This window comes from Mercenaria mercenaria, chromosome 1 (assembly GCF_021730395.1).
Source record: "Mercenaria mercenaria strain notata chromosome 1, MADL_Memer_1, whole genome shotgun sequence".
Classification (NCBI taxonomy): Eukaryota; Metazoa; Mollusca; class Bivalvia; order Venerida; family Veneridae; genus Mercenaria; species Mercenaria mercenaria.
The window spans coordinates 90943215-90971151 of record NC_069361.1 but is presented as its reverse complement, the minus strand read 5'-3'; the positions used below and the strand labels follow the sequence as shown (position 1 = coordinate 90971151).

Here is a 27937-nt window from a genome sequence, read left to right as displayed (position 1 = left end):
AATCTGTACGTTTTTAATCGGCTTGTAACTGACTCTTTATTCGATAAGACAGATCAGTGTAACAGACTAGACACTACATAGCTTTTGATGAACATCAGTGCCGTATACATTATTGCAAGTCGCGATATATTTCTCAATGCGTCTTTTTGACTCAGATCACCCATTTTTGCGCAAGTCAAATATTTGATGATTTACAGCATGCAGTAACAATTGTAGGTATCAAAACAAGAAATAACTTTATAATATTTAAAACCATGCATTAGTTTGCTGTTATAGTCATACAGATGAACGATACGAAGTTTTAAGTCAATTTGCACATTCGGATGCTTCCTATTCGGATAACAGGACTTAGAAGTGATAGATTAGTCAAGAGGTCCAATAATCAGCAGTGTTCCAGCTAGCGCGGAATAGAAGGGCGTGATGTAGACCTTGGGTTATGCATCAAATATGCAGTTGTATGCATGTACAAATATGAGTGAATAACATGAAAACAGCTTAGACATTGATCAGGTCGGATATCCGGGCACTTCACCGATAACGTTGCGTAGCAACAAGAGCGAGGTGAAAGTAGACGCCATTTTGTAAAGTGAAAGCATTGTGTGTATCACGGGTGATCATTGTTTTTATTAATTTAAAGTGATTGAATGGAAAAATAAAAAGATGCCAAAAATTTACAATGTTACAGAATGCACCTATAATCATTTGTGAGAGAGAAACCTATCGTTCTTTTAGTTTCCTGACGTGAAATTGAACAATGCATCGCTGATTTAAATGGAGTCGTGCATGCGGCAGACAAAATCCTGACGGCTCTGAATGGATACCAACTGCAAAGTATATTTACATTTGCAGTCAGCACTTCCGTAGTTTTTATTATAAATTTATTTAATTCATGCCGTAATAATCGCAAGAAATCCGAGCCCCTTACAGTTTAAGGACGTGAAAATAAACTGGGTAAATGGGTCTCTCTCTCCATTCCAGTCGTTCTGTAGATGGCCTCCAATTATAAAATCTCAATTAATATTTTTTCATAAACCTTTTTGTCTTAAATACATTTCCAGCAATTTCATGTTTGTTTTTTTAATAAATAGGCCTATTGTTTGTCAATATTTTTCTTCTTTCACTTAATTCATTTTTGATAAAATTATTTCTAAACACTCCCTGTCAACTCTGGACTAGGTCTAATTTGGACTTGTGAAATGTGTTACTAGATAATAATTGTAAAGGTTGATTCATTAACATTAACTGTCATTCTATCAACACCTTCAATGTGGGATTTAATTAGCAGGTATCGTAATATTAACACCTATATTTAACCAGAAAAATGTGTGATGAATAATGGAGAGAGGATTATTCTAATAATTTCTTCAGCATTTCATAGGATAAAACAAAACAATTATGTATATAAATTTCATTTATTATAAAATCAGTTTTTTTTTCAATGTGACAATCTTAAAAAAAAATATAGATCTAGATATGAAAATATAAAGTATACATATATCTCTACAACATGAACAGCTAGTTTGTCTTAATTCATAAGTGAAGAGTCTTGAAAAAGTCGTTCCGACTTCATCTCAGTTTTGTTATATTTTCTGGTCCTTTAAATTTGGGATCATTGATTTCAACTCATTTGAATTTGAACATTGAATACCGCTTTAAAAGCCGGTGCTAGGGAGCGCGGGCAGTGTTGCATTTTCCATTAATGCTCATGAACAGATTCAATCAAACCCAGTCTGCAATTTTCACTGTTTGCATTGTTCTCGGTGCTTCCGGGGGATCTACTTTTCAAATTATATTAGACATTCACAGTATAAAAATCATAAGTCACAGGGATCACTATGGAGACGAGTAGTAAGTATGTGGCAGGTTGGTAAAATCCAGTTCTGACCGGTTCTGTCCAGATCCTGGATGCCCATCACTAATCAAAGAGACTGATTTCCTGTTCCTATCCCTTTGATGTACACTATGCCTCCAGGGACTTATGTTATTTGGACACTTGGCAGGTGGATGCACATTTTTGTTATTTGCATAACAGTATACCTTAAAGAGATTAATGACACCATAGTGATAAACCCCTTATTACATAATACAAAAATTGTATAATCCATCCATTGTTTTATGTAAAAAATTGAGTTCCAAAATATTTCATTCAAATAGAATCTGTTTTTTTAAAGGGACAATATTTTTGGAATATATACAAAAGAAAATAGATATAAAATATAAATGTCACATTCATTTTTAGGATTCTCACACAATGTATATGTACATAGATATAACTTATATATTACGCAAATGGAATCTTGCCATCCGAAGGGCCGAAGAACTGGCAGTACACAACATGTCACTTCTGCCACCAGAGTTTAGACACGTTAATAAATCGATAATTTCCAGTAAAATTAGAGAAAAAAATGAACAGGGAATAAAAAAACACAAATAAAACTATATTATGATCTATTTTATTGAAAAACAACATCGCCGAAAACTTGACAATACATAACATATGTCACTTCTACTAGACCATTATTGACACGCTAATAAATCAATAATTTCCCGTAAAACTAGAAAAACCTTTCAGGAATACATTATAAATGGACAGGGAAAAATAAAAATTAAGAAATAAAAATGTATTATGATATATTAGTGTTATTTCTAGAGCTCAAAAAGGGCAGGGTGCTGCCAAAAAGGGGCAGGGTGCTGTCCGAAAGGGGCAGGGTGCCCTTTTAGATGTGAAGGTTACCATAGCAGTAGTTGCATTTCTAGATGTCTATAGTTAATACATGTATGTATTCCATTTATCTTTATTGCACACTTAAAAGAAATGTCACAGAATAAAGTGCTAAATCTTCCCAAAACTAGTAACAAAGTTTACAAAGGCTTTTTACTTACTTTATAGTTTAGGTTAAACCATTCAAGCCTTTCTCTTAAAAATGTCACCAAGAATGTCAGCTTATTCATATGAATGTGAAATAGTGGATGGCCTTAATATAAGCTTAATCTTGAAACCAAGATCATGTTGTAAACAACATAGTTAAAGGCCTGTTTCAGGTCACATTGTGAACTGATAATTATCAAAAGTCCTAATGTATTTACCAGGTCTTTCATCAATATTTCATTAACAGAAAAGTGCTATTACAGTAAGGTTAAAGTTTACTAAATCGCATATCCAAAATATACTATCCGGATACTGGTACACTTTCGGAATGTTGTCTGAAAGTAGTTTTTACTCAGTTTAAATGACCCACTTGGGTAAACCAGAGATAGTTCCACATATTTTGATGTTTCTCATCAATTAAAATACACGGACTGTCAGCTTTTTTGAAGGAAATATGGAAAAATTGCATACGACATCGGGAGTAATAAGACTCGTGAACGGACATTCTAAACTTTCTTTTACTTTCGATAATCATTAAAATGTGTGCATTTTCTAGTTTAAATTACAGTAGAATCAAACTGCACTGATATATACTTGATATACTAAACGACGGTCTAATTTAAATTTTGCCCAAAGAAATCTAGGGCACTTTTCACGTGCTCGGTAATCAGCTGGCAGCTTACGCACGCTTTTTTGACATTTCACAGGATCCATACTCTTTATCAATTTGTTTTAACACTTCATTGATTCTCATTACCTGTGTGCACTCGCCGTGACGTAATTTGCTGATCAAAAATCGTCGAGGCATTTCAACAGGGAATTTGGCGGGATTTAGCATAAGATCAAAGGCAACAGGGCACATTTTACGGGCAGCGTGGCGGCAGTAAAAAAGGGCAGGGCGGGGCGCCCCGCTGCGTCGCTCTAGAAATAACACTATATATTTTATTCGAAAACAACATCGCGACCCGTACCGCTACTATAATCGCTACGGGTTGCTACGTGATACTTTCACCTTGCTGTATCTCGGATTTATCGGTTGCTAGGAAGTGACGTCACGCCGACCTGATCAATGTCAGAGTAGATCTAAATATTCATGTAATCTATGTTATTGTTTTCAAAAATGATATTTACCGATCTGTTGCAACAGCCAATAGTTCTGTTTATATATCACTTCTTGGTTCATTTTCCAGATGTAAGAAAAGGTTAATCAAGGAGGAGTTACTGCGTAAATTTACTTATTATTTAGCTGAAGATGGGTCCAGTGCCTCAGCCAGATGAGGAGAGAGATCACCCTTCACATAATGAAAATGAGATTGAAGATGCTGGTTAGTAAAAGTTTATTACAGATTGCTGTTGTTATCTTTTGTCATGTGTGGTGCTGCATATGTATCAGTTTATAAAACAACTATTCACTAACCATTGTACAAATTTATTAAAATTTACAAATTTCTGACACAGTCTTTTACTTTAATGACTGTTGCTTTCACTGAAATTGTTTTTCCAAAGTTTTTAAGCCACAACAATTTTGTTATACACAAGCAAGGGCATTAACTATAATTATATCTGCAATTTTTTACAGCTGAAAATGAGATGCTTTTTTATTAGCTCACCTGTCACGTAGTGACATGGTGAGCTTTTGTGATCACCCTTTGTCCGTCGTCCGTTCGTCCACAATTTCCTTGTGAACACGATAGAGACCACATTTTGTATTTGATTTTAATCAAACTTGCACACAACTTGTATTGGAATAATATCTCGGTTCCTTTAGAAAACTGGCCAGATCCCTTCATGACTTCCAGAGTTATGGCCCGCACGTACGTAAAAATCTCCGAATTTTTTTTTCTTTTTTTTCAGATTACATTGTCCGGAATGACAGGTTTTATCGCTGTTTTAATGTGTCAAAGTGATATTGATCGGAATTCATGCATTCGTAATACATGTAGTTGATGATTCAAACTCAAAAAGTCAGGAATTATGATGTTGTTCATCATTTGTTTTAAATCTGGAGTGTCTGTGCTAATGCCACACTTGGCCTTCAATGTGCCGGTAGGTGATGAAGTAGGCACCTTCTACGATTGTTCAATACAGAATACAGTGAGAAGAACAGAGACCGACTTGTAAGACGTGCACGGGGTTTCAATTAAAAATATTTGGATTAAACATAGAAATTTTGTTCAGATAAAGTTTTCAAACTATTTGTTATCGGTTGTTTAGTTCAATATGTTAGATCTAGAGCCAAAGCAAAGTGCTTTCTTTAAAAATAAAGTTTGTTCACAGATCCTGACTGATCCATCACACTAAATTTAATTGTCTCGGGTCCCAAATCATTTTGAACGTAACTTCTTTAGTACGACAGTCAGATATTCTATCAAAATGCATATATTCAATTTAAAAAAATGTTTAGCTTTTCAAATAAGTAGTGTAGATATAAAGATAATTTCTGTTGTATTGTAACCCCAATTTTCCCTGTTTGTATATTAATTGGCTGTGAATTGATTGAAAGGAAGAAACCAAAAAACAGACCTTCCCAACTAAAAATTTCTTGGTCAATCAAAGCACAACAAATAACACTTTTAAGAGTGGCGATATTGGGATCATTTTTTGTCCATCTGATATCATTTTTGACTGAAATGAACCTCTACCACAAAAACTTAAGCTAGCCTGATCTGTTAAGAAATTATTCCAATGGGATTCGAGCAATGTCGAAGCATTTGTGTGCCCAACTCTGTTTGGTCTCATTGGTCAAGTGATTTATTACTTTCCCCTCACCTCTACTGTTTGGAGTTTCACTAGGGGCACAAAGTTGCTCATGTGTCGAAGCCATCTAACTGGGTTTCAGAACATAGGTTATTCCACTTGGGTGCCCGTTTTGTCTTAAATATTCCGCATCCTCTGCCGTTAAATGGGCACGCCTTCAAATTAATGTAGAACAATCAAAATTAAAAATGAGACACTCATCCCTTAGTAATTATAAATACAAAATAAAAACAAACTGATTCAGTGAGTTTTGGCAAGAATTTATTTGCAAAACCATTCATATAGTCTTTAAAACATATAGAAAAGCTATCTACTGTGTTAGTCACACTGTAAATGTTTGATTTCTGTGTTATTCTTAAAGAAATGTTAACTTCATGTATAATCATAGCTGGTTATGCCTCCTTTTAGGGTCCAAGCAGGAGAAAAAAAATAAAAATACCCGCTCGCTCCATGTAAAATCTACCCGCCTCTGAAAAAATCAAAATTGAGAGGAAAAAAAAAAATTTGCTTGCTTGCTCCAATTTTTTTTTTAAATTTTCCAAAGAACTATTAATCAATTTGGTATGGCCTGAGTATAGGACTCAGTTGAAATTTCATTATTGTCATTAGTTGGACTGAGACAATCAGGGTAGATAACTATGGACTGATTTTATGCCAAATTACCTCCCTTTGTTTCAAATTAAAATGGGTATATTTCCATAACTAATGAAGATACTGATCTGAAATTTCATTTATACCATCAGATGGACTTGGACAATCAGTGTAGATACATATTGACTGAATTTATGACAAATTACCTCCCTTTATTTTTTTGTGTAAATGTATGTACCTTAGCAGCTTCAAATGAGATTGGTTTGAAACGTTATCTGTCTTCCATGGTAAGAAATAGTCATGTTAGATAACTCTTGATTGAACGTTTATCAATATGAATACTTTTCTAGTATATTGTTTTAAAGGCTTGTACTCTGTATCTTCTACTTGCATAATTATACCAATTTATGATTACCCCCCTTGATTTTAATAAAAAAATGGATTTATCTCAGTGTAAGTACTTATAGGACTCATTTGAAATTTCATTATTGTCATTAGTTGGACTGAGACTATCAGGGTAGATAACTATGGACTGATTTTATGTCAAATTACTTCCCTTTGTTTCAAATTAAAATTGGTTTATCTCAGTAACCAATGAAGATACTGATTTGAAATTTCATTTATGCCATCAGGTGGACTCGGACAATCATGATATTTAAATGTGTATGCCTATGTGATCTATGTCAAAACTTTATGTTATCATAAAGAGCAATGGTACACAGGTGAGCGATATAGGGCCTTATGGCCCTCTTGTTGTAATTAATAGCATATTTTATACAGTCACTTGTAAATAAGTTATTTCATGCAATATTAAAACATACTTTTCGTAGAAAAAATACTAATTGAGTAATACACTATACAGTATTATAAAGACTAAGAAACTACTGATTAATATCAAATTAATCTTGAGTACCTCTATGATTGTAGAGCATCCAGATGTGATGATTAATGTTGATATGTCAGATAGTGATGATGATGATGATGATGATGATGATCAAGGATATGGAGGTTATATAGGTTATCAGGCCTTGGCACAGGATGGTGGTCCTACAGGTCTGGACTTGGACTCCGAGGAGGAGGAGGAGCAGGTAGGTACTACATTACTGGTCATTGATAAATATTTAACTCCCAGTAGACTACTTTGACAGTTAAATAATAGATACCTTTTTACTTAATTTAAACTTAAAAAGAATGTGATTTTAACAATTTGTCACCATATTGAATAAATTTATTGTTATTTATTGATAGAACTGTTTTCTTTCTTAAAAGGAAATTTAAGGAAGTAGTGATGTTGATAATCACAATAAAAAACAGTGAGATTTAGATTAAAAACCACAATAGTGTATTAACATGCTTTACTGTCATTATATATCATTGTATAGAGTCCGTGGTTCAAATCCCGGGCCAGGCACTGGAAATGCTCTGGAGTGCATTCAACCCAACAAAGAGGCCATTACTGGTTCTTCCCAGGAAAGAGGTCTTAGCATGATTCATTGAATTATTGTTACAGGGCACTTGTTATAGAACCAAGCTGTCTATTTGCAAAGAGCTTGGCTAGGTTACTCATATATATACCTGAATCAAAACTTTCACTCTCTCTTTTCTGAGTGCTTTCTCTCTCTCTGTACCTCTGGTCAGGCCAATAAGCGGCTCTGTATGTATCTGTACTGGTAGATGAATGTGGTGCGTTTGAGTGGCTGCAAATATAATTATATATATATGTACTTCTGTATGTAAGCACGTCTGAATGTTTTTGTCATTAAAAGCGCTATGTAAGTTTGGTATAATAATGTTGGATTAAATTCTTTTATGGATGTACAAATGTATGTTCAGACTTCACCAAACTTTACAATATGATCTAAGCTGTCATTATGACATTACCAAACCATTGTTTAAGACAGAAGAACCCATGCCAGACAATGATTCAGCAGATATCTCAGACAGTATTCCAGAAGCTGTAGGTTGTAATATACCAGAAGGGTTAGTTCATCAAGTCAGACATCCAGACTATCCAAATACTGCAAACTTACCCGGATATATGCATGTAAGATAAATGTTCCAGAAATTATTATTAGCTCATCTGATTTTTGAAAAAAAGTCTGTGAGCTATTGCTGTCACTTGATCGTTGACATCGGTGTTGATTTAGATTTAGATTTTTATACGCCCGAAGGGACGTATTATGTTATGACGCTGGTGTCCGTCTGTCCGTCCGTGTGTCCGTGCTAACAAATTGGTACTTGAGTGTCTAGCAAGTTAGGGTTTGGACTCTGTTTATATGACAGTCACTTTAAAAAGTGTCCAAAAGTGGGTTAATGTGACTAATTTTTGGGTTTATGTGGCTAAAATTTAACATTGAAAAGTCACTTAAGTATCATACCGTGAGTGCGTCCGTCCGTCTGTCCATTAACAATTTCGTGTCCGCCCTGTAACTCTTGAACCCCTTGAAGGATTTCAAGGAAACTTGACACAAATCTTCACCACACCAAGACCACGTGCAGAGCGCATGTTCCGGATGACTCGCTTCAAGGTCAAGGTCACACTTAGGGGTCAAAAGTCATATCAGTTTGTTTCCTGTCTGCTCTGTAACTTTTGAACTGCTAGAAGGATTTCAAAGAAACTTTGCAGAAATGTTCACCACACCAAGACAACGTGCAGAGTGCATGTTCCGGATGACTTTCTTCAAGTTCAAGGTCACACTTAAGAGTCAAAGGTCATGTATGACTTTGCTTTGTGTATAATGCTCTGCATTGCAGTGCTCTTGTTTTTATTTGGCAGATCTCTTTTTTGTTCACTTACAGGTTATAATGCAGTAATTCGGTCCAAAATGTACTTTCGTGGTGTAGTCGAAAGAAGTCCCTAATAAATAGATCCTAATTTTTCCATTTTTCGCGCATTTGCGCGTAAATCGGGGACCAAATGGGCATTATTTCACTCGTGGAATGAATTTTACATAAAATAGGACATGTTTCATGCTAATACTCGCATGTTTTCGAGTTGTTTACTTGAAAACGAAAGTAGGTGTTTATTCTGCGGACCGCTTTCTGGAATGCGGCGATATGAGGGTACCTGACTTCAGTTGACTTGCATTTCACTGCATACTATTCAACACCCCTTTTTCTTTTCGTTTTCTTGAAGCAAAAGTATGGATATCTTGTGGAAAATAGGTCTACGACAGAGTGAAAATCTATAAACTGTAACGAAATTGATCTGAAATAGCTGAATTTTATATGAAACAAAGAACAAATTCTTTTATTGGTATATAGCCTATAAGAGCTGAAATATGACTTTTCTAGAAACACATTACAATTAGTCTTCATAGTCCTAAATCGATTGTATATGTTATAAAATGATGTTTTCAATGCAAAATAATCATTAAATTTGAATTTTGACCATATTTTGAGTAGATGCGCCTATTTCGGCAGCAATTTCTGCAATAGAAAGGCCAATATTTTGTCTCCAGAATGTGTGAAAATGCACAAAATGGGTCCACTTGAGTCATATTCATGACGGAATGAATGATATTTCAGAATCAAAGTGAAAAATAATGCATACAGGTGAAACTTTTACCAAAATTTACAATGAAGCGACCACAGAGCCTAAATTTAGCCCAGAAAATGGGTAGGGGGTGGCCTCACTTAAATGTCTATATTTCTCTAAAATCTCGAATTTTCACAATGTAACTTGTTAACATGTTTGGTATTACATCTTTCTTGAAAATAGAGATGAAAATGTTATGAAATTTGATAAAAAGATATCTCTTATAGGTTATAATGCAGTAATTCGGTCCAAAATGTGCTTCCGTGGTGTAGTCGAAAGAAGTCCCTAATAAATAGATCCTAATTTTTCCATTTTTCGCGCAGTTGCGCGTAAATCGGGGACCAAATGGGCATTATTTCACTCGTGGAATGAATTTTACATAAAATAGGACACGTTTCATGCTAATACTCGCATGTTTTTGAGTTGTTTACTTGAAAACGAAAGTAGGTGTTTATTCTGCGGACCGCTTTCTGGAATGCGACAATATGAGGGTACCTGACTTCAGCTGACTTGCATTTCATTGCATACTATTCAACACCCCTTTTTCTTTTCGTTTTCTTGAAGCAAAAGTATGAATATCTTGTGGAAAATAGGTCTACGATGGAGTGAAAATCTATAAACTGTAACAAAATTGGTCTGAAATAGCTGAATTTTATATGAAACAAAGAACAAATTCTTTTATTGGTATATAGCCTACAATAATTGTTTTTTTAATTACTTCCCTTTTATGTTACTATAAATAGCTTATCTTGAAACTTTTTTATTATTGGCTGTAGGGAAAAACCGAGATCACTTTTCTGTGGTACAACATGGATGGTACCTCTAATTTTTAGGTGTATTTTTACATACCTGTACCTGATAAGGATTTTTTTTTTTTGTGGACTTTGAATGTTTTTTTTGTGGACTTAGATTTGTTTTTTGAAGTTTTCCTTTTGTTGTTCCACTCCTTTGGGCTACAACAGTCAAGTTCCTTAAATTTTGCTCCCATCGTATGATGTAATCCTTCGGGCGTATATTGCCCCGCTTGGCGGGGCTCTTGTTATTAGCTCACCTGAGCACAAAGTGCTCAGGGTGAGGTATTGTGTTCGCTCACCGTCCGGCATCCGTCTGTCCGGTGTACGTCTGTCCGTCGTCCGTCCACACTTTACTTTAAACAACATCTCCTCCTAAACCAACAGGCCAATTTTGATGAAACTTCACAGGGATGTTCCTTGGATGGTCTTCTTTAAAAATTGTTCAAAGAATTGAATTCCATGCAGAGCTCTAGTTGCCATGGCAACCGAAAGGAAAAATTTTAAATCTTCTTCTCAAAAACCAAAAGCCCTAGAGCTTAGATATTTGGTGTGAAGCATTGCCTGGTGGACCTCTACCAAATTTGTTCAAATCATGACCCCGGGGTCAAAATTGACCCCGCCCCAGGGGTCACTTGATTTTACATAGGAAAATCTTAAAAAATCTTCTTCTCAAAAACCAGAAGCCTTAGAGCTTAGATATTTGACATGTAGCATTGCCTTGTGGACCTCTACTAAAGTTGTTCGAATCATGACCCTGGGGTCAAAATTGACCCTGCCCCAGGAGTCACTTGATTTTACTTAGATTTCTATAGGAAAATCTTCAAAATGTTTTAAAAAATAAACCTGAAGGCCTAGAGCTTAGATATTTCACATGTAGCATTGCCTAGTGGACCTGTACAAAATTAGTTCAAATCATGACCCCGCCCCTGGGTTCACTTGATTTTACATAGGAAAATCTTCAAAAATTTTCTAAAAATAAACCAGAAGGCCTAGAGCTTAGATATTTCACATGTAGCATTGCCTAGTGGACCTCTACAAAATTTATTCAAATTATGACCCTGGGGTCAAATTGACCCCGCCCCATGGGGTTACTTGATTGTACATAGAAAAATCTTCAAAATTTTCAAAAAAAAACCAGAAGGCCTAGAGCTCTACAAAATTTGTTCAAATCATGACCCCCGGGGTTAAAATTGACCCCGCCCCAGGGGTCACTTGATTTTAAATAGGAAAATCTTCAAAAAAATTCTTAAAATAAACCAGAAAGCCTAGAGCTTAGATATTTGACATGTAGCATTGCCTAGTAGACATCTACAAAATTTTTTCAAATCATGACCCCCGGTTTACAGGTGTAACGGTCAGTTTTTCCCTAGTCAGTTCTTTCCCCGGGGAAAAAACTGACTAGTTAGTTTCTTCCCTGGGGGAAAGAATTGACTAGTCAATTATTTCCCCTGTTAGTGAATTGGAACTGGTTATTCTTGGTTATTCTTAACTAGCCTGTTTTTCATTTCCGATAGTCGGTTTTCATTTAAATTTCATATAAAATAAGAAATATATTTGCCTTTTTCCTGTTTCAATTTCTTCTAAGGTAAGGAAATTACTGCTGGTCAGTTCTTTTCCCACGTAGCCAGTACTTGACCAGTAAGGTGGGGGAAGTAAATTGACCAGTCAGTTCTTTTCCCCCTAGCCTGTACTTGTTCTGTTAGGTGGGGGAAGAAATTGACCGGTCAGTTCTTTCCCCCCTTAGCCAGTACTTGACCTGTCAGGTGGGGAAATGAAATTGACCAGTCAGTTCTTTCCCCACTAGGTAGTACTTGTTTTGTCAGGTGGGGGAAGAAATTGACCAATCAGTTCTTTCCCCCCTAGCCAGTTCTTGACCTGTTGGTTGGGGAGAAGAAATTGACCAGTCAGTTCTTTCCCCCATAGCCAGTGCTTGACCTGTCAGGTAGGGGAAGAAATTGACTAGTCAGTTCTTTCCCCCCTAGCCAGTACTTGACCTGCCAGGTGGGGGAAGAAATTGACCGGTCAGTGTTTCCCCCTAGCCAGAACTTGACCTTTCAGGTGGGAAGAAAAAATTGACCAGTCAGTTTTTTCCCCCCTATCATATACTTGACCTGTCAGGTGGGGGAAGAAATTTACTGGTCAGTTCTTTCCCCTCTAGGCAGTACTTGCTAGGGGGAAAGAACTGAATGGTCAATTTCTTCCCCACCTGACAAAGCAAGTACTGGCTAGCGGGGAAAGAACTGACCGGTGAATTTCTTCTCCCCAGCCGACAGGTCAAGTACTGGCTAGCGGGGAAAGATCTGACCAGACATTTTCTTCGCCCACCTAACAGCAAGTACTGGCTAGAAGGGGAAGAAATTGACCGGTCAGTTCTTTCCCCCCAGCAAGTACTTGACCTGTCGGAGGGGGGGGGGGGGTTGGAATTAACCAGTCAGTTCTTTCCCCCCTAGCCAGTACTTGACCTGTCGGGTGGGGAAATGAATTTGACCGGTCAGTTCTTTCAAAAAATTGACAAGTTAGTTATTTACCCCCCCTAGCCAGTACTTGACCTGTCAGGTGGGGGAAGAAATTGACCAGACCAGGCAGTTCTTTCTGGTTGGGGAGAAGAAATTGACTACTGGCTAGAAGGGGAAGAAATTGACCGGTCAGTTCTTTCCCCCCAGCAAGTACTAGACCTGTCAGGGGGGGGGGAGAAATTAACCAGTCAGTTCTTTCCCCCCTAGTCAGTACTTGACCTGTCGGGTGGGGAAATGAATTCGACCAGTCAGTTCGCCTCTTGACAGGTCAAGTTCATTTACCGACCTGACAGGTCAAGTACTGGCTAGGGGGAAAGAACTGACTAGTCAATTTCTTCCCCCACCTGATAGGTCAAGTATATGCAAGGGGGGAAAGAACTGACCGGTCAGTTTCTTCTCCCCACCCTACAGGTCAAGTATTGGCTAGGGGGGAAAGAACTGACCGGTCAATTTCTTCTACCCACACCACAGGTCAAGTACTAACTATATATAGGGGGGAAAGAACTGACTAGTCAATTTCTTCCCCCACCTGACAGGTCAAGTACTGGCTAGGGGGGAAAGAACTGACTAGTCAATTTCTTCCCCCACCTGACAGTTCAAGTATAATGCTAGGGGAGAAAGAACTGACCAGTCAATTTTTTCCCCAACCTGATAGATCAGGTATATGCTACAAATGTAGGTGGGAAAGAACTGACTAGTCAGTTTCTTCCCCCACCTGATAGGTCAAGTATATGCATGGGGGGAAAGAACTGACTAGTCAATTTCTTCCCCCACCTGATAGGTGAAATATATGCTAGGGGGGAAAGAACTGACTGGCGAATTTCTTCCCCCACCTGATTGGTCAAGTATATGCTAGGAGGGAAAGAACTGACCGGTCAATTTCTTCTCCCCACCCGACAGGTCAAGTACTGGCTAGTTGGGGAAAGAACCGACCGGCCAATTTCTTCCCCCACCTGACAGGTCAAGTACTGTCTAGGGGGGAAAGAACTGACCGGTCGGTTTCTTCCCCCACCTGATAGGTCAAGTATATGCAAGGGGAGAAAAAACTGACTAGTCAATTTCTTCCCCCACCTATATGCTAGGGGGGAAAGAACTGACTGGTCAATTTCTTCCCCCACCCGATAGGTGAAATATACGCTAGGGGGGAATGGTCAATTTTTTCCCCCACCTGATAGGTCAAGTATATGCAAGGGGGAAAGAACTGACCAGTCAATTTCTTCCCAGCACCTGACAGATATTAAATAGTAATTGCAATCAAACAGAAGTTAAAAAATTTGATTTGACAAAAAAAACATTGATTGAAGTTACAAAAAAGAAACATGCAGGTTTATTCAAATGAAAAACAATACCTGTTTCATCTGAAATTTAAATGAAAAATGAATAGACATTAAATTTTGTATCCCAAATAACAATACCGAAAGAATCCAGTACTTGAAGGGAAAACTAGGGGGAAAGAACTGACTAGTCAGTTTTGTAGCATTGCCTAGTTGACCTCTACAAAATTTGTTATCCCCCGCCGATGAAATCGGGAGGGGGGTATTGAAATGGCGTTGTCCGTCCGTCACGTCCGTGCATCCGTGCGTGCGTGTGTCCGTCCGCAGCCATTTCTCAGTAACTAGCAGGTAGAATTTCATTAAACTTGAAATAAACATGAACCAACATACTGCGATGATGCCCGTCAAGTTTTTTTTTTGGATTGGTCAATTTCCCTTAGAGTTATTGCCCTTGATTTAATGAAAAATGCCCAAAAATGTCCGTCCGCAGCCATTTCTCAGTAACTAGCAGGTGGAATTTCATGAAACTTGAAATAAATATGAACCAACATACTGCAGTGATGTCCATCAAGTTTTTTTTTGGATTGGTCAATTTCCCTTAGAGTTATTGCCCTTTATTTACTGAAAAATCTACGTCTGCAGCCATTTCTCAGTAACAAGCTGGTAGAATTTCATGAAACTTAAAATAAATATGAATCAACATACTTTGATGATGTATGTCATTTTTTTTTTTCAATTGGTCAATTTTCCTAAGAGTTATTGCCCTTTAATTATTTGAAAATCTACATATTTGTACATAACAAACCAACCAATTGGTAGAATTTCATAAAACTTCTTTCATTCTTTTCCGTGAACATTTATTATAAACATGTGAAGTTGTGTACCCACACCTGGTCACCACCTTGCTTTCGTCACACCCCCTCCCCCGACCAACCTCCCCTCCCCCCCAAAAAAAAATTCTTTCCTTTTTATTATTATTTTTTTTTCAGACTTTCATGAATATTTATCAACATACAAAGTTGTACTGTTCCCCCACCTCACTCCTCCACCCAGTCATCCCCCCCCCCCCCCCCACATTTTTTTTTTTTCATTTTTAATTTTCCATCCATATTTCAATATTTATAATCAACATCGATGATCAATGACAATAATCAATGTTTTGTACCCTCACCCAGTCACCCCCGCTGCCCCTCCTCCCCAATCCAAAAAATAGCATTCATTTTCTGTTAAATTGATTTTGACAAATGAAATTATTTGCTTCTTTTGCTTCTTAGTAACATCCTTAACCTTTTGCCGGATATATTTTTTTGCCATTCCTGACCACAAACCCTTTCGGCGGGGGATACCAATTCATCGAATTTGCTTGTTCAAATCTTGACCCCCCCAGGGGTTACTTGATTGTACATAGGGAAAACTTCATAAATGCCTAGATCTTAGATATTTGATATGTAACATTGCCTAGTAGACTTCTACAAACTTTGTTCAAATCATGACCCCCGAGGTAAAATTGGCCCCGCCCCAGGGGTTACTTGATTGTACATTGGAAAATCTTCCAAAATTTTTCTAAAAATCATCAATTTGACATTTGAAACATGTAGCTCATATTTCTCAGGTGAGCGATCCAGGGTCGTCATGACCCTCTTGTTTTATGTCAGTGTCTTCTCAAAAACTAGCAGCTATAGCTTTGACACTTTGCATACTTGTTTATCATCATTCAGTTAGTAAGTAAGCCAAAAACCATAACTCTAACTTGCATTTTGATAGAATTATGGCCCATTTTTGTACTTAGAAAATTTGAATTTCTCCATTTTATTTGAATACTATAAGAGGAATAGTTTTGACACTTTGCAAACTGGTTTATCATTTTTATTTATGAATGCTGTCAGAGCTATAGCTTTGAAACTTTATACATTTTTTAATTTTCATTAGACTAGTAAGTAGATTTAGAACCATAACTCTCTCTTGCATTTTGTCAGAATTATGGCCCTTTTTAATTACAAAAATTGGTTATTTTCAATTTTTTGTTTAGGTTCACTTTTTGTGGAGACTTTAGCTTTTAAACTTTATCAGTAGGTGAGTATGAAGGTCAAGATCTAAGGCTGTTTTCTTGCATATTGCCTTTACATCTGGCACTTACAAACAAGTCCTGACACCCGTATAAGGTCACTGACTTCAGTCGAGTCTCACTCGGGGCGTTGAATTCTTCATGAGAGGAAGCCAACCAGCAGGCTTACAGAAGGTTGGTGGTTCTACCCAGGTGCCCGCTTGTGATGAAATAATGCAGGGAGGGGCACCTGGGGTCTTCCTCCACCAGCAAAGCTGGAAAGTTGTCATATGACCTATAATTGTGTCGGTGCGATGTTAACCCAACAAAAAAAATTGGCACACATAGATAGTGCTTTAGTTTATTAAGTAATACAGCATTTTATACTCCCCTCCCATAAAAGACGTTGATGTGATTACGTTCTCATAACAAACAATTCAGGAAACAATTAAGCCCACCAGAGTGCAACATGTTAAAGGTGAGCTATTTTGATCACTCACTGTCATCCATAAGCATCAACAGTGTATCAACACTTTCTTCAAATGACATCTCCTCTGAAACAATTTGGAAGAAAGTGAAAAAATTTGGCCTAGCTGTTTCTTGGATTTCAAACTTTTCCGGTGGGATGCACATAGAGGCTACAAGAAATAAAAATATAAAAATCTTCAAAAGACATCTCCTAAACCACTTTTCTGATTTTGAAATAATTTAACAGAAATGTTCCTTTGGTGCTCTAGCTGATTACTCTTGCAATACAATAGGTTTGGGCTGATTGTACCCCCGACAACAAAGTTGTAAGGGGGGAGGGGGGTATACTGGTTTCAGGTTGTCTGTCTGTCTTGCTAACATACTATGTACATACAGTCTGCATATGCAATCTTATGCGTGCCTAATCTTCCGAACCCTTGCACACAATTTAATGAAACTTCACACAAGTGATCAGTACCAACCCTAGTTGTACATGGTGCCTGTTACGTTCTTTTAGATAAATATTCTGCATAGTTATGGGACTTTGTTTTTTGTTACTATACTGTATACACACAGTCTATATACATACAGTCCACTTAATTATGCAATCTTGTGTGCGTCAAATTGCAAAGTACTGTGTCAGTGCATGCGGGGGGTACATTCATCACCTTTAGTGATAGCTCTAGTTAATTTTCTGTTCGACAAACTTGAAATAAACCTGAATTTATTGAAAAGATTAGTTAATGTCATTGAGCAGTTAAGTCTTCTGACTTTGATTCACTTGTTTGTCGCCACTTTGTGTCCAAATGTTTGTTTGGATGTAGAATTCTTCATGTGATAAAGCTTTCCATCTGGCTTATGTAAGGTTGGTGGTTCTACGCAGGTGCCTGTCCATGTCTGAAGCAATGCTGAGAGGGTCACCTGGGGTCTTCCTCCACCATAAAAAGCTGGAAAAGTCGCTGTATACTAGTAACCGAAATTGTATGTTTGTGACTTTATACCTGACAAAAACGAAAATATGTTTTGACTAGTTAATAGATATATGTCACAGCAGCACTGGTGACTGCAAAGAAAGCAAGATATGGGGAGTTTCAAAGGGTTCACATCCGAAGAAGAAATATTCACATATATTTTCTCTGCATGATTGTAGGTACCTGATTTACCAAGACCAGAGAGAAAAGATATCTTATGGAATCAGGAGAGACAAACAAATAATTCATTAGAAAAAGGTAAGCTACCTGGGAAATACAGGATGCTTAGAAAAATCAAAATTTAATGTTGATGTCTTGTAATAACATGAATACATGTATGAAATACAATGGGAAGTGCTTTCAGTGTGGAAATAGTGAAAGAGGTACACATCATACGATTTAGCTTGTTCTAGTAAGCCTGGTATGTAACATAGTATCTACTTGTAGTGTGGTCTGTTTAACTTCTTGAAGTTACTCATCTCATTGCTTGAAGCTATAAGGTAAGCCATCAGAGTGGAATAGGGACAAATCTAATTTGGAAGTATAATTTATAATAAGTACGATATAAGGGTTCGAAATCTGGCCCACTTTCTAATTAAGAAGAAGGCCTACACTTAAAGCAAATCAGCCATCTCCAAAGTAAATAGTACATTTATTATATGATCTTGTCACATTACTGTACAAACTTATTAACAAATATACATGAACCCTAAATTAGGCCTTAAATGAGGTTACTCAACACTTGTGCAGCATGATAATAATTATAATTTCATTTGTCGCAGCAATTGTATCTAGGCAGCTCATTACAACGCAAGACTTAGTAACTTTACATAAATGAGTAACTTTACATAAATAGTGCTGACCAGCCATGCACAAGATGACATAAGTAAGGATGATTGTTTATTAGTGAATTACCTTATAATCAAATGCATGGTAGCAGCAGACAACTGTTACCAGAATATAAACTGGTAAAAACTAAATATTTGTCATTCTTGCTGGTCATTCACACAGTCGAAGTCTGAAATAGAAAGGGTTGGTACTGGACCTGTTATAAATGCAAATAGGTGTTGGTTTCGTATTCCAAATATTTATTTGAATTTTTTTTCAATATTACACAAGAAACAAAAGGCATGCATGTATTTATCATACACATTTAATTTAGTACCAGTTTTAAAAGGTTTACATCATGTATTATTACAGATCATGCAGATAAGATCTTGTCTGTGATGTCAAACATCCAGCTTCCCACATCAAACATTCCAGACTGGGCCAGGACAATTTCAGATGACCAGTGGCAGGTTCAAGTGGTAAATAAACTAAAACACAGAACCAGTCCAAAAAATAATTCAGAAGTGGATAAAGGAGATAGTCAGAGTGGTTCAGCCAATGTAACAGATGTGCAAGAAATAAATCAAGATGAAAATGACAGTGAACTAGACAACAAGTTATGATTTCCTTTTTTCCAGAATTTTTACAGTTGTTAATTGGAGTTATTGTGCCAAGATACTTGTTACATGTTTGTCAGAGTGGACCAGATGGGCCATTGATGAATGAAATAAGTTTATTTTACCATTTTAACACTCAAGAATCTTCTTGTCCAGATCATGTTCATACAGAATGTGTCTTATTTCTGCAAGGTTGATTGCGGGTCAGATCAGTTGGTCTTGAGTTACATGCCCTTGATTAATCAAAACAATGTAATGTTTCAATATGATTTCTCTCTGGCACCTTCTTTTCTTTGCCAATCCTTATGAAAGAATGTGTATATCAAGAAGGTTTCAGTCAAATTTTTTATGGACCAAACCAGACTTCATAACCTAGAGTTTTGTATCCTTGATTTCACAGATGTATTTCACCATTTTCTTCACCACCTCCTAACCATGAATTATGTGCGCCTTATTTTGCAAAACTATTTTCATCAATTGTCCTCTTTTATGGCATAATTTCTTTTTAAATGTTGATTATATTTTGAATGTTTATACCAATGTGATGTATTTTAAGTTTGGATTTTGATGAGGTCAGACTATTTTTTTTTGCTTGGTTATGTGCTTTCAATTTAGGACTTGGATTAGCAATATTGGGCTGTCTTGGCCCTCTGGCTGCTTGTTTTACCTTATGCAGGGAATTCTTAAGAGTACTGTGTGCACTTTCAAAAGTTTGTCTTACAAAGTTTGTCTGCAAGCTTGACTTTGTCATTGACATAAAATTGTTATATTTTTCACTGCTGCTTGCAGTTCTTAACCATATTTTTTCTTATAATACTGTTTTACTCAAAGAGATATCGATTGTTCAAAGAACATATTTTTTCTGTCAAATGGTTTGTTACATATATATCTAATTTCTTTTAATAGTGTATATATCAAACAGTAGGTAGAAATGTGGTATATTAAACATGGATGTTGAAAGCTAACTTTTCAGACATAATTATGATTTAAAAACTTGTTTTACTTTTTAATTCATCTTTACATGTTTTATCATGCATTTTGCTTTAGTCCTCATCAAACTTGCCATTTTGTTTTCCTGTAAGGAAAGTTTTAGATAACAAGGTAGTTTTAATGGAAATGGAATTATCAGCATCATTAGATATGTTGGAAAAATGTCTGAGGACTACCACACAGGGGCTAGTTAAAGAGTTGAAGACGAATCCTGGAGTAAGTTATAATGCAGAGAATTTTCTAACATTTGCTTGCATGTTATTAAATATACAGTAAAGTGAAAATGAACTTCATAAGTACCGGCGGCCATGCTAACTTTGGTACTTTGTCTGTTTTTAGAACACCACTAATTGGTATTTAACTAAAAATGAGCAAAAAATTTAAGTTACAAAAAAATCATAAAATAATGTGTTATACTTAAGAAATAATATATCTCATCCAGTGATTTGTCGTTGAATAAATCATTGTTTGGAGTTCAGATGCAAAGGAATTATATCACGAGGGCGCAGCTCGAGTGATATAATAATACGCATCTGAACGACAAACAATGATTTATTCAAGAGCAAATCACTAAATGAGATATATTATTTCGATTCTAACACGTTACCAAGAATTTTAAAGTACATCCTTGACAACATTCATTAAAAATTTGCCCATTTTCAATCGGTTTCTTTTCCAGCGTGCCGCTATGCAGTTAAGACGCCATGATGTAATAATTGTGACGTCAGAACAGTGATTTGTTGTATAATAATTCACTGTTTTCTGCCTTCTTTGTTTAATAGGAAAATGAATCGGACCGTGTTAGAATTTATAATAGTGATGCCAAATAATAATCATCTGAGATCCTTGTAATAGTTTATTTGTTATCCCCCGCCGATGAAATCGGGAGGGGGGTATTGAAATGGCGTTGTCCGTCCGTCAGTCCGTCCGTCAGTCCGTCCGTCCGTCCGTCCGCAGCCATTTCTCAGTAACTACTTGGTAGAATTTCATGAAACTTGAAATAAACATGAACCAACATACTGCGATGATGCCCGTCAAGTTTTTTTTTTGATTGATCAATTTCCCTCAGAGTTATTGCCCTTGATTTAATAAAAAATGTCTGTCTGCAGCTATTTCTCAGTAACTAACAGGAATAATTTCATCAAATTTGAAATAGACATGAACCAAGATACTGCGCTGATGCCCGTCAAGTTTTTTTTTTGATAGGTCAATTTCCCTCAGAGTTATTGCCCTTGATTTAATGAAAAATGTCCGTCTGCAGCCATTTCTCAGTAACTAGCAGGTAGAATTTCATCAAACTTGAAATAGACATGAACCAAGATACTGCGACGATGCCCTTCAAGTTTTTTTTTCGATTGGTCAATTTTCCATTTAGTTATTGCCCTTTAATTGTTTAAAAATCCACTGATCTGTACATAACAAACCAACCAATTGGAAGAATTTCATTAAACTTTTTCCATTCTTTTCCATGCACATTTATTATAAACATGTGATGTTGTGTACCTACACCTGGTCATCACCTTACATTGGTCACCCCCTTCCCCCTCCCCCCCCCCCCCCCCCCCCCCCCCCCCCCCCCTTTTTTTTTTTTTTTTTTTTTTTTTTTTTTTTTTTCATTTTTCGTTTTCTACCAATATTTATAATCAACATGTAAACTGTTGTATCCTCACTCCCCCCCCCCCAACCCACCCAAACAAACCATTCATTTTCTTTTAATTTGATTTGACTAATGAAATTATTTGCTTCTTGGTAACATTCTTAACCTTTTGCAGGATATATTTTTTTGCCGTTCCTCAACTCTGACCCTTTCGGCGGGGGATTCCAATTCATCGAATTTGCTTGTTAAACACAAGTGTCAACATTGTGGAAAATCTGGAATAAATGTTGCTTAATCTCCCCATTTGATAATTTCTTCTTCAACAATTGATTAAAACCATCTAAACCATTGCAGTTAATGACCAGTTTCACGTACTACATGCAAAAGTCTGCTACTTGCTATTTTTTCACCATTTTATTTGATAAAACCTTTTCACTTATTAAACAATACATATCTGACACATGCTAGTACATGGGGGCCTTCGTGGTTAAGGTCGCTGACTTCAAATCACTAGCCTCTCACCGGTGTGGGTTTGAGCCTCACTCGGGGTGTTGATTTCTTCATGTGAGGAAGCCATCCAGCTGGCTAAGGGAAGGTCAGTGGTTCTACCCAGGTGCTCGCTTGTGATGAAATATTACAGGGAGGGGCCACTGGGGTCTTCCTCAACCATCAAAGCTGGAAAAATACCTTTTGACCTATATTTGTGTCGGTGTGATGTTAAACCCAACAAAAACAAACAAACATAAGAGTACATTATTTGTTATATCTATATATATTTCTTGGTGAAGTAATCAGTTCACTGTGTTTTCCTAGATTATCTGTATTAACAGCTGTTTGTAACATTAAAGTGTATGCTAAGAAAGATGCACAATTGCAGCTTCCAGATGTGTCTTTTAACTGTACAACAGTACTAATCCAACCTGTGATTTATAGATATGTGACACTGGCTCAAAGCAATATTGTACTGTATGGGTAGTTAAATACTAATTTATGATTCATTATATTGCTATAATTTAATATTAAGTATTAAAAATTATTCTCTATTCATAAACTCGCAGAAACCTCTGTCTAAGTGATGCAATGGATGATTATATCATACTTGTCCTACTTTCGACAAAGATGCATGAATGTTATCTGATTTGTGACAAAAGGTCAAAGACTGCAAAGAGACGCAGAAAGGGTAATAACCTGCTCTGTATGCTTCCAGAAATAAATGTAACAGTTAATGTTGTACACTCTGTGATATTACATTATGTATTTCATATTAGTACTATTAATGTATATAAGGCATATTTATTTAATAAATATAGAAAGCTTTCTTCATTTTTAGTTTTGTCAATTTTGCTTTTGAAATATGATTTAACTTTTAAACCTTTTTGCAAAGTGCCAAATCAAATAATCTCTTTCATTTTTAAGTCTTAATATGTTCAAACTTACATTCCTTAAATACCGGTTATTTGCAAATCTAACCATTATCATGCTGGACATTATTGATTCTGCCTTTGCGACCAGTGAAGATCATGATCAGCCTGCACGCCTCACTCGGGGCATTGAATTCTTCATGTGAGGAAGCCATCCAGCTGGCTTACAGAAGGTCGGTGGTTCTACCCAGGAGCCAGCTCGTGATGAAATAATGCATGGAGGGGCACCTGGGGTTTTCTGCCACCATCAAAGCTGGAAAGTTGCCACATGACCTATAATTGTGTCAGTGCAACGTTAAACACAACAAAATAAATAAATATGCACATCTGTGCAGTCAGATCATGATCTGCACTGTTCGCCTTTCAGTCGGTATCTTTTTGGTAAGCACCCCTTTTAATAGTTAATGGTACTGTCCAAATTGGAAGATGGACTAGTTCATTAATGAAATTTAGCAGGGTAAGGGCTAAACATGGAAGAGTTTCAGGAGGAGCATTATTCCTATAGGATATGGTCTTTGGTTATTTTTCCCTATAAAATTTTAATATATGGAAAAACTGCACATGAAATTGCTCATACATTTTCAGGTGAAATAGATTCAAAAGTTTCCAAATCAATTATGTGGCAGAGCCTCACCATAATTTTCTGTGACATGCTTAATAAACTCAAGTTCAGGAAGACAGTAACATAATATCATTTAGTTATGGTCCACTTTAAAAAAAAGGGGACATATTGATTTGTTCATTGTCTGTTAGTTGGTAATCTGGTTTCTTATCAATAATTGGAGAATGTGTTATCTCACAAGTCAGACTTCATAGGAAGATTGCGTATGGTCAGTAGATGACCCCATTTGTTTTCTGGGTCAGTAAGTCAAAGGTCAAGGCTGTAGTGATATTAAGACTGAAAAAGGGTTCTCTTCATAGCTAAAGAACACTTTAGCCTACATGTATTAAACTTCATAGGATGATTGCCTGTGGTAGTAGATGACCCCTATTGTTTTAGGGGTCAATAGGTTAAATGTCAAGGATGATTCAGATTACCTGTGGTCAATAGATGACCTCTTTGTTTTGAAGTCAGTAGGTCAAATGTCGAGGTCACAGTGACCTTGAGACTGAAAACCTTGTCCAGTCAATAAAGAAAGAAGGCATTTACTAATGTCAGTCTCAATAGGATGCTTGTCTGTGTTCAGTAGATGACCCCAGTTCTGTCGCTGTTGTTTTTGAGGTCATTTGGTTAAAGGTCAAGGTCACAGCATACAACATTACATACCCACTTGCTTAAGGCCATCATAATTGGGGGTGTATATGTGTTTTACAAACAGCTCGTGTCTATTGTCATGATGGGTTGAATTAGGTCTAAATTTGCCAAAATTTCAGATCTTGAATGTGTACACATAATAAAATTGTTGATTATTTAAAAATTTGTAATCTATTGCATTTCTTTTTCAACAATTGATTAATTTAATAAGTTGGTATTTCATGCCAGTATTAGAAAAAAAGTTGCTTTACTGATTTGTTCACTTTATTGATATGAAAGCTTTTACACCCTATTAAATCATAAACATGTTATGGGCCTGTTTAGGTCACTGTCACACTAGCTTACTGTGGGTTTGAGCTATGTGTGATTGCTCATGTGAGGTGCCTCCAGCGCTAAGGGAGGTCGTGACCAGGTGCGCTTGTGATGAAATTTTCGGGATGGGCCACTGGGGTCTTTTCATATCATGAAAATGGTCAAAATACTTTTGAATCTAGGTAGTTGGTAACGGTGTCAGTCGGTCAAAAAAAAAACTAGTCATAGGTCTAATATTTGTAATATATAACCTTGGTGACATTAAGTCAGTACATTTTTCAATTGTATTTCAGTGGAAATAATGTGTCAGAAAGTCCATTCGTTGATGTGTCTAAGGTCAAGTACTAATAACTGGATGTCACAGTGAAGGTCAAAAATTTGTAGTCAGGTAGTTAAAATAAAGATTACTTTGTGCAATTAATCTAGAGGTATCAAATTTTTTCATAATCTTCAGAAATTGTCTGTAGCAATGTATTATATATCTGGTCCTATTTCGAAAGTGTGATGTATCTCGATTAAAAAGGTCAAGTAGCAAAAAGCAGAAAGTAACTTACCTGCTAGGTATTTCAGAATTAATGAAAGTTAGGTTCTACATCTGTGTATTCTTATGATATTTCATATTGAACTTTCATGGTTAATAAGCTAGTTGTATTCTAATAAATATAGAAAGCTTTTGCATTTTAGTGTCAATTTTGCTTTATGGAATTTCATTTAATTTTCTTGCAAGTAATCAATATCTCTTCATTTTTAAGTTTAATGTTCAAACTTACGTTGTCTTAAAATACGGTTATTTGATCTAACCATTATATGTGAATATATTCGCTTGTGACCAGAACATATAGCTGAGTCACTGCATTGATTCTTCATTGGGGAAGCCATCCATGGAAAGGTCGGTCACAGAATGTCAGCTGATGAATAATCATGGCAGGTCGCACCTGGGGTCCACGTCAAAGGGAAGTCAAACTATATGGTTCAGTGGTCTAAAACAACAAAATAATAAATTGCTTGCCAGTCTAGATGGTCTGCACTTCTTTCATCGGATCTTCTATGGTAAGCATGTTCAATGTTCATCATGGATATCTGGTCCAAATTCGAAAGGGGCACTAGCCTTCAATGAAATAGCGGGTAAGGTCTAAAAAAAATAAAGTTTCAGGGGGTGATACCCCTATGAGGTCACTTGGTCTTTGGTTATTTTTCCTATAAATTTATTGGTGCACAGAAATGTTCATTCTTGGTGAAATAGTCAATTTTCAAACTTGTGGTCACGTGCGTCAAAACTAATTCTGTAATGTTTAAAAAATAATTAGAAGAACTGTAACATAATCACATTTTTCATGGTCTCATGTAAAAAAAAGGCGATCATATTGATTGATATTCTGGGTCTAGTTGTAAACTGGTTTCTTATCAATAATTGGGTATGTAGTTATCTACATAGTAACAACTTATAGGAGATTGCTTCAGAGATGACATTTGTTTTCTGGGTCTAATGAAAAAGTGGTAGTGAATATTAGACTGAAAATTCTCTTCAAGTGCAAAGAACATTTACCACTGTTGAACTTCATAGATAGCTTGGTAGTAGGTGACCTATTGTATTAGGGAATATAATTGTAGGACTCAGATCCTGGGTCATAATTTTTTTGGGAATCTATCAATGTGAACAGATTGAGTACTGAAATGTTCATCTAGAAGAGATTTCTATGTCAGTTCAAATGCTTGGTGTCACTAGATGGTCAAAACTAGTCGTCGTTGTTTTGAGTCTTGAAAGGTAAGTCAAGAAATAAACTTTACCACTCTAAGGTCACATTTTTATATGGTTTTATAAAAGCTGTGGTCATGTCATGATGGTTATTGGTCAAATTTGCACAAATTTCAAGTATCTAGAATGGTCACTACTTAAAAGATAGGTCAGTATGTCTAAAGAATTTTAGTAGAAACTAGCACTCTGTGCAACTCCCAGATGGTTCAATTTTTATATGTAGGGGATTTCAGTGACAAGTAATGGTCAAAAAACGATGTTATCACGTTGTTCACTGTGATGATTGAAGCGATTACAGGCCATTTCATGGTTTCATTTTATAAAGTAAATGCCTCCTTTTTACTTTGGCAGTTTTTGGTTAAATGTTGTATGTAAAATGGCATCTTAGTAATTAAATGTGGGAATGAATTGAACCTTCACACACTCATTCAGTGTTATACTATTAGAGACAATGCACAGTACCCATACCCCTCTTTTGCTTTTTTGAAAAATTTATGCCTATTTTCAACCTTTTTAATATTATGAGAAGAGAGATTATTGCCCTTTTGTACTTGTTTATGTCTATGCTTTCATCATAATGCATAGTCGCCGCTTCGTGCATGCGTCCGTCCCGCATTTCTTGTCCAGATAATTTCTCAGTAACCTCTGGTTGGAATTTAGCAAAACTTCATAGGAAGTTTCACTATCGAGAGGAGATGCACATATTGTCTTCATGTTCTGGTCGAATTATTTGTCACAGAGTTATTGCCCTTTGATTGTTCAATAGTAGTATACTAAAGTACAATTCTTGTCAGGAGTATTTCTCAGCAACCACTGCCTGGAACTCAGCAAAAAATTATCGGATGCTTCACTCTCAAGAGAAGGTGCGCATATTTTCTTCATTATACATTGGAATTAGTTTTCAATGAGGTAATGCCCTTTAAACTATATGTGCCCAGTCAATAAATTCCGCTTTTGTTCTTTATATATGCAAATTTTCGGGAGCATCATCCATTGGATTTACCATTATTTCTTGTTTAAATATTTATCAGTAAAAGGGTTTTTGATTGGTTAAATGCTGCTGTCCTCTGACAGCCAACAGTTACAATCCACTGTTGATTTATATTTACCTTTTAAAGAATAGACTACTTTTTAGCTCACCTGTCACATAGTGACAAGGTGAGCTTTTGTGATCAAGCAGCGTCCGTCGTCCGTCCGTGCGTCCGTCCGTCCGTAAACTTTTGCTTGTGACCACTCTAGAGGTCACATTTTTTGTGGGATCTTTATGAAAGTTGGTCAGAATGTTCATCTTGATGATATCTAGGTCAAGTTCGAAACCGGGTCACATGCCTTCAAAAAC

The 27937-nt window shown here is 36.4% G+C and overlaps 1 protein-coding gene across 2 annotated transcripts; it reads left to right on the top strand.

The window, feature by feature from the left end:
• The first annotated feature begins 92 nt into the window (after positions 1–92).
• LOC123530648 (male-enhanced antigen 1-like) lies at positions 93–23172 on the top strand. 2 transcript variants are annotated; one of them, XM_045311403.2, is made up of 6 exons: positions 93–212; positions 4060–4194; positions 7145–7305; positions 8115–8261; positions 18002–18080; positions 19023–23172. In XM_045311403.2, exons 2-6 carry the CDS (start codon positions 4122–4124, stop codon positions 19271–19273), a joined length of 711 nt encoding a protein of 236 aa, XP_045167338.2. In that variant the 5' UTR covers positions 93–212; positions 4060–4121; the 3' UTR covers positions 19274–23172. The 2 variants fall into 2 exon arrangements, with proteins under 2 accessions (XP_045167338.2, XP_053373079.1); XM_053517104.1 differs by having other exon boundaries at positions 152–212; positions 4116–4194.
• Positions 23173–27937: the final 4765 nt, after the last annotated feature.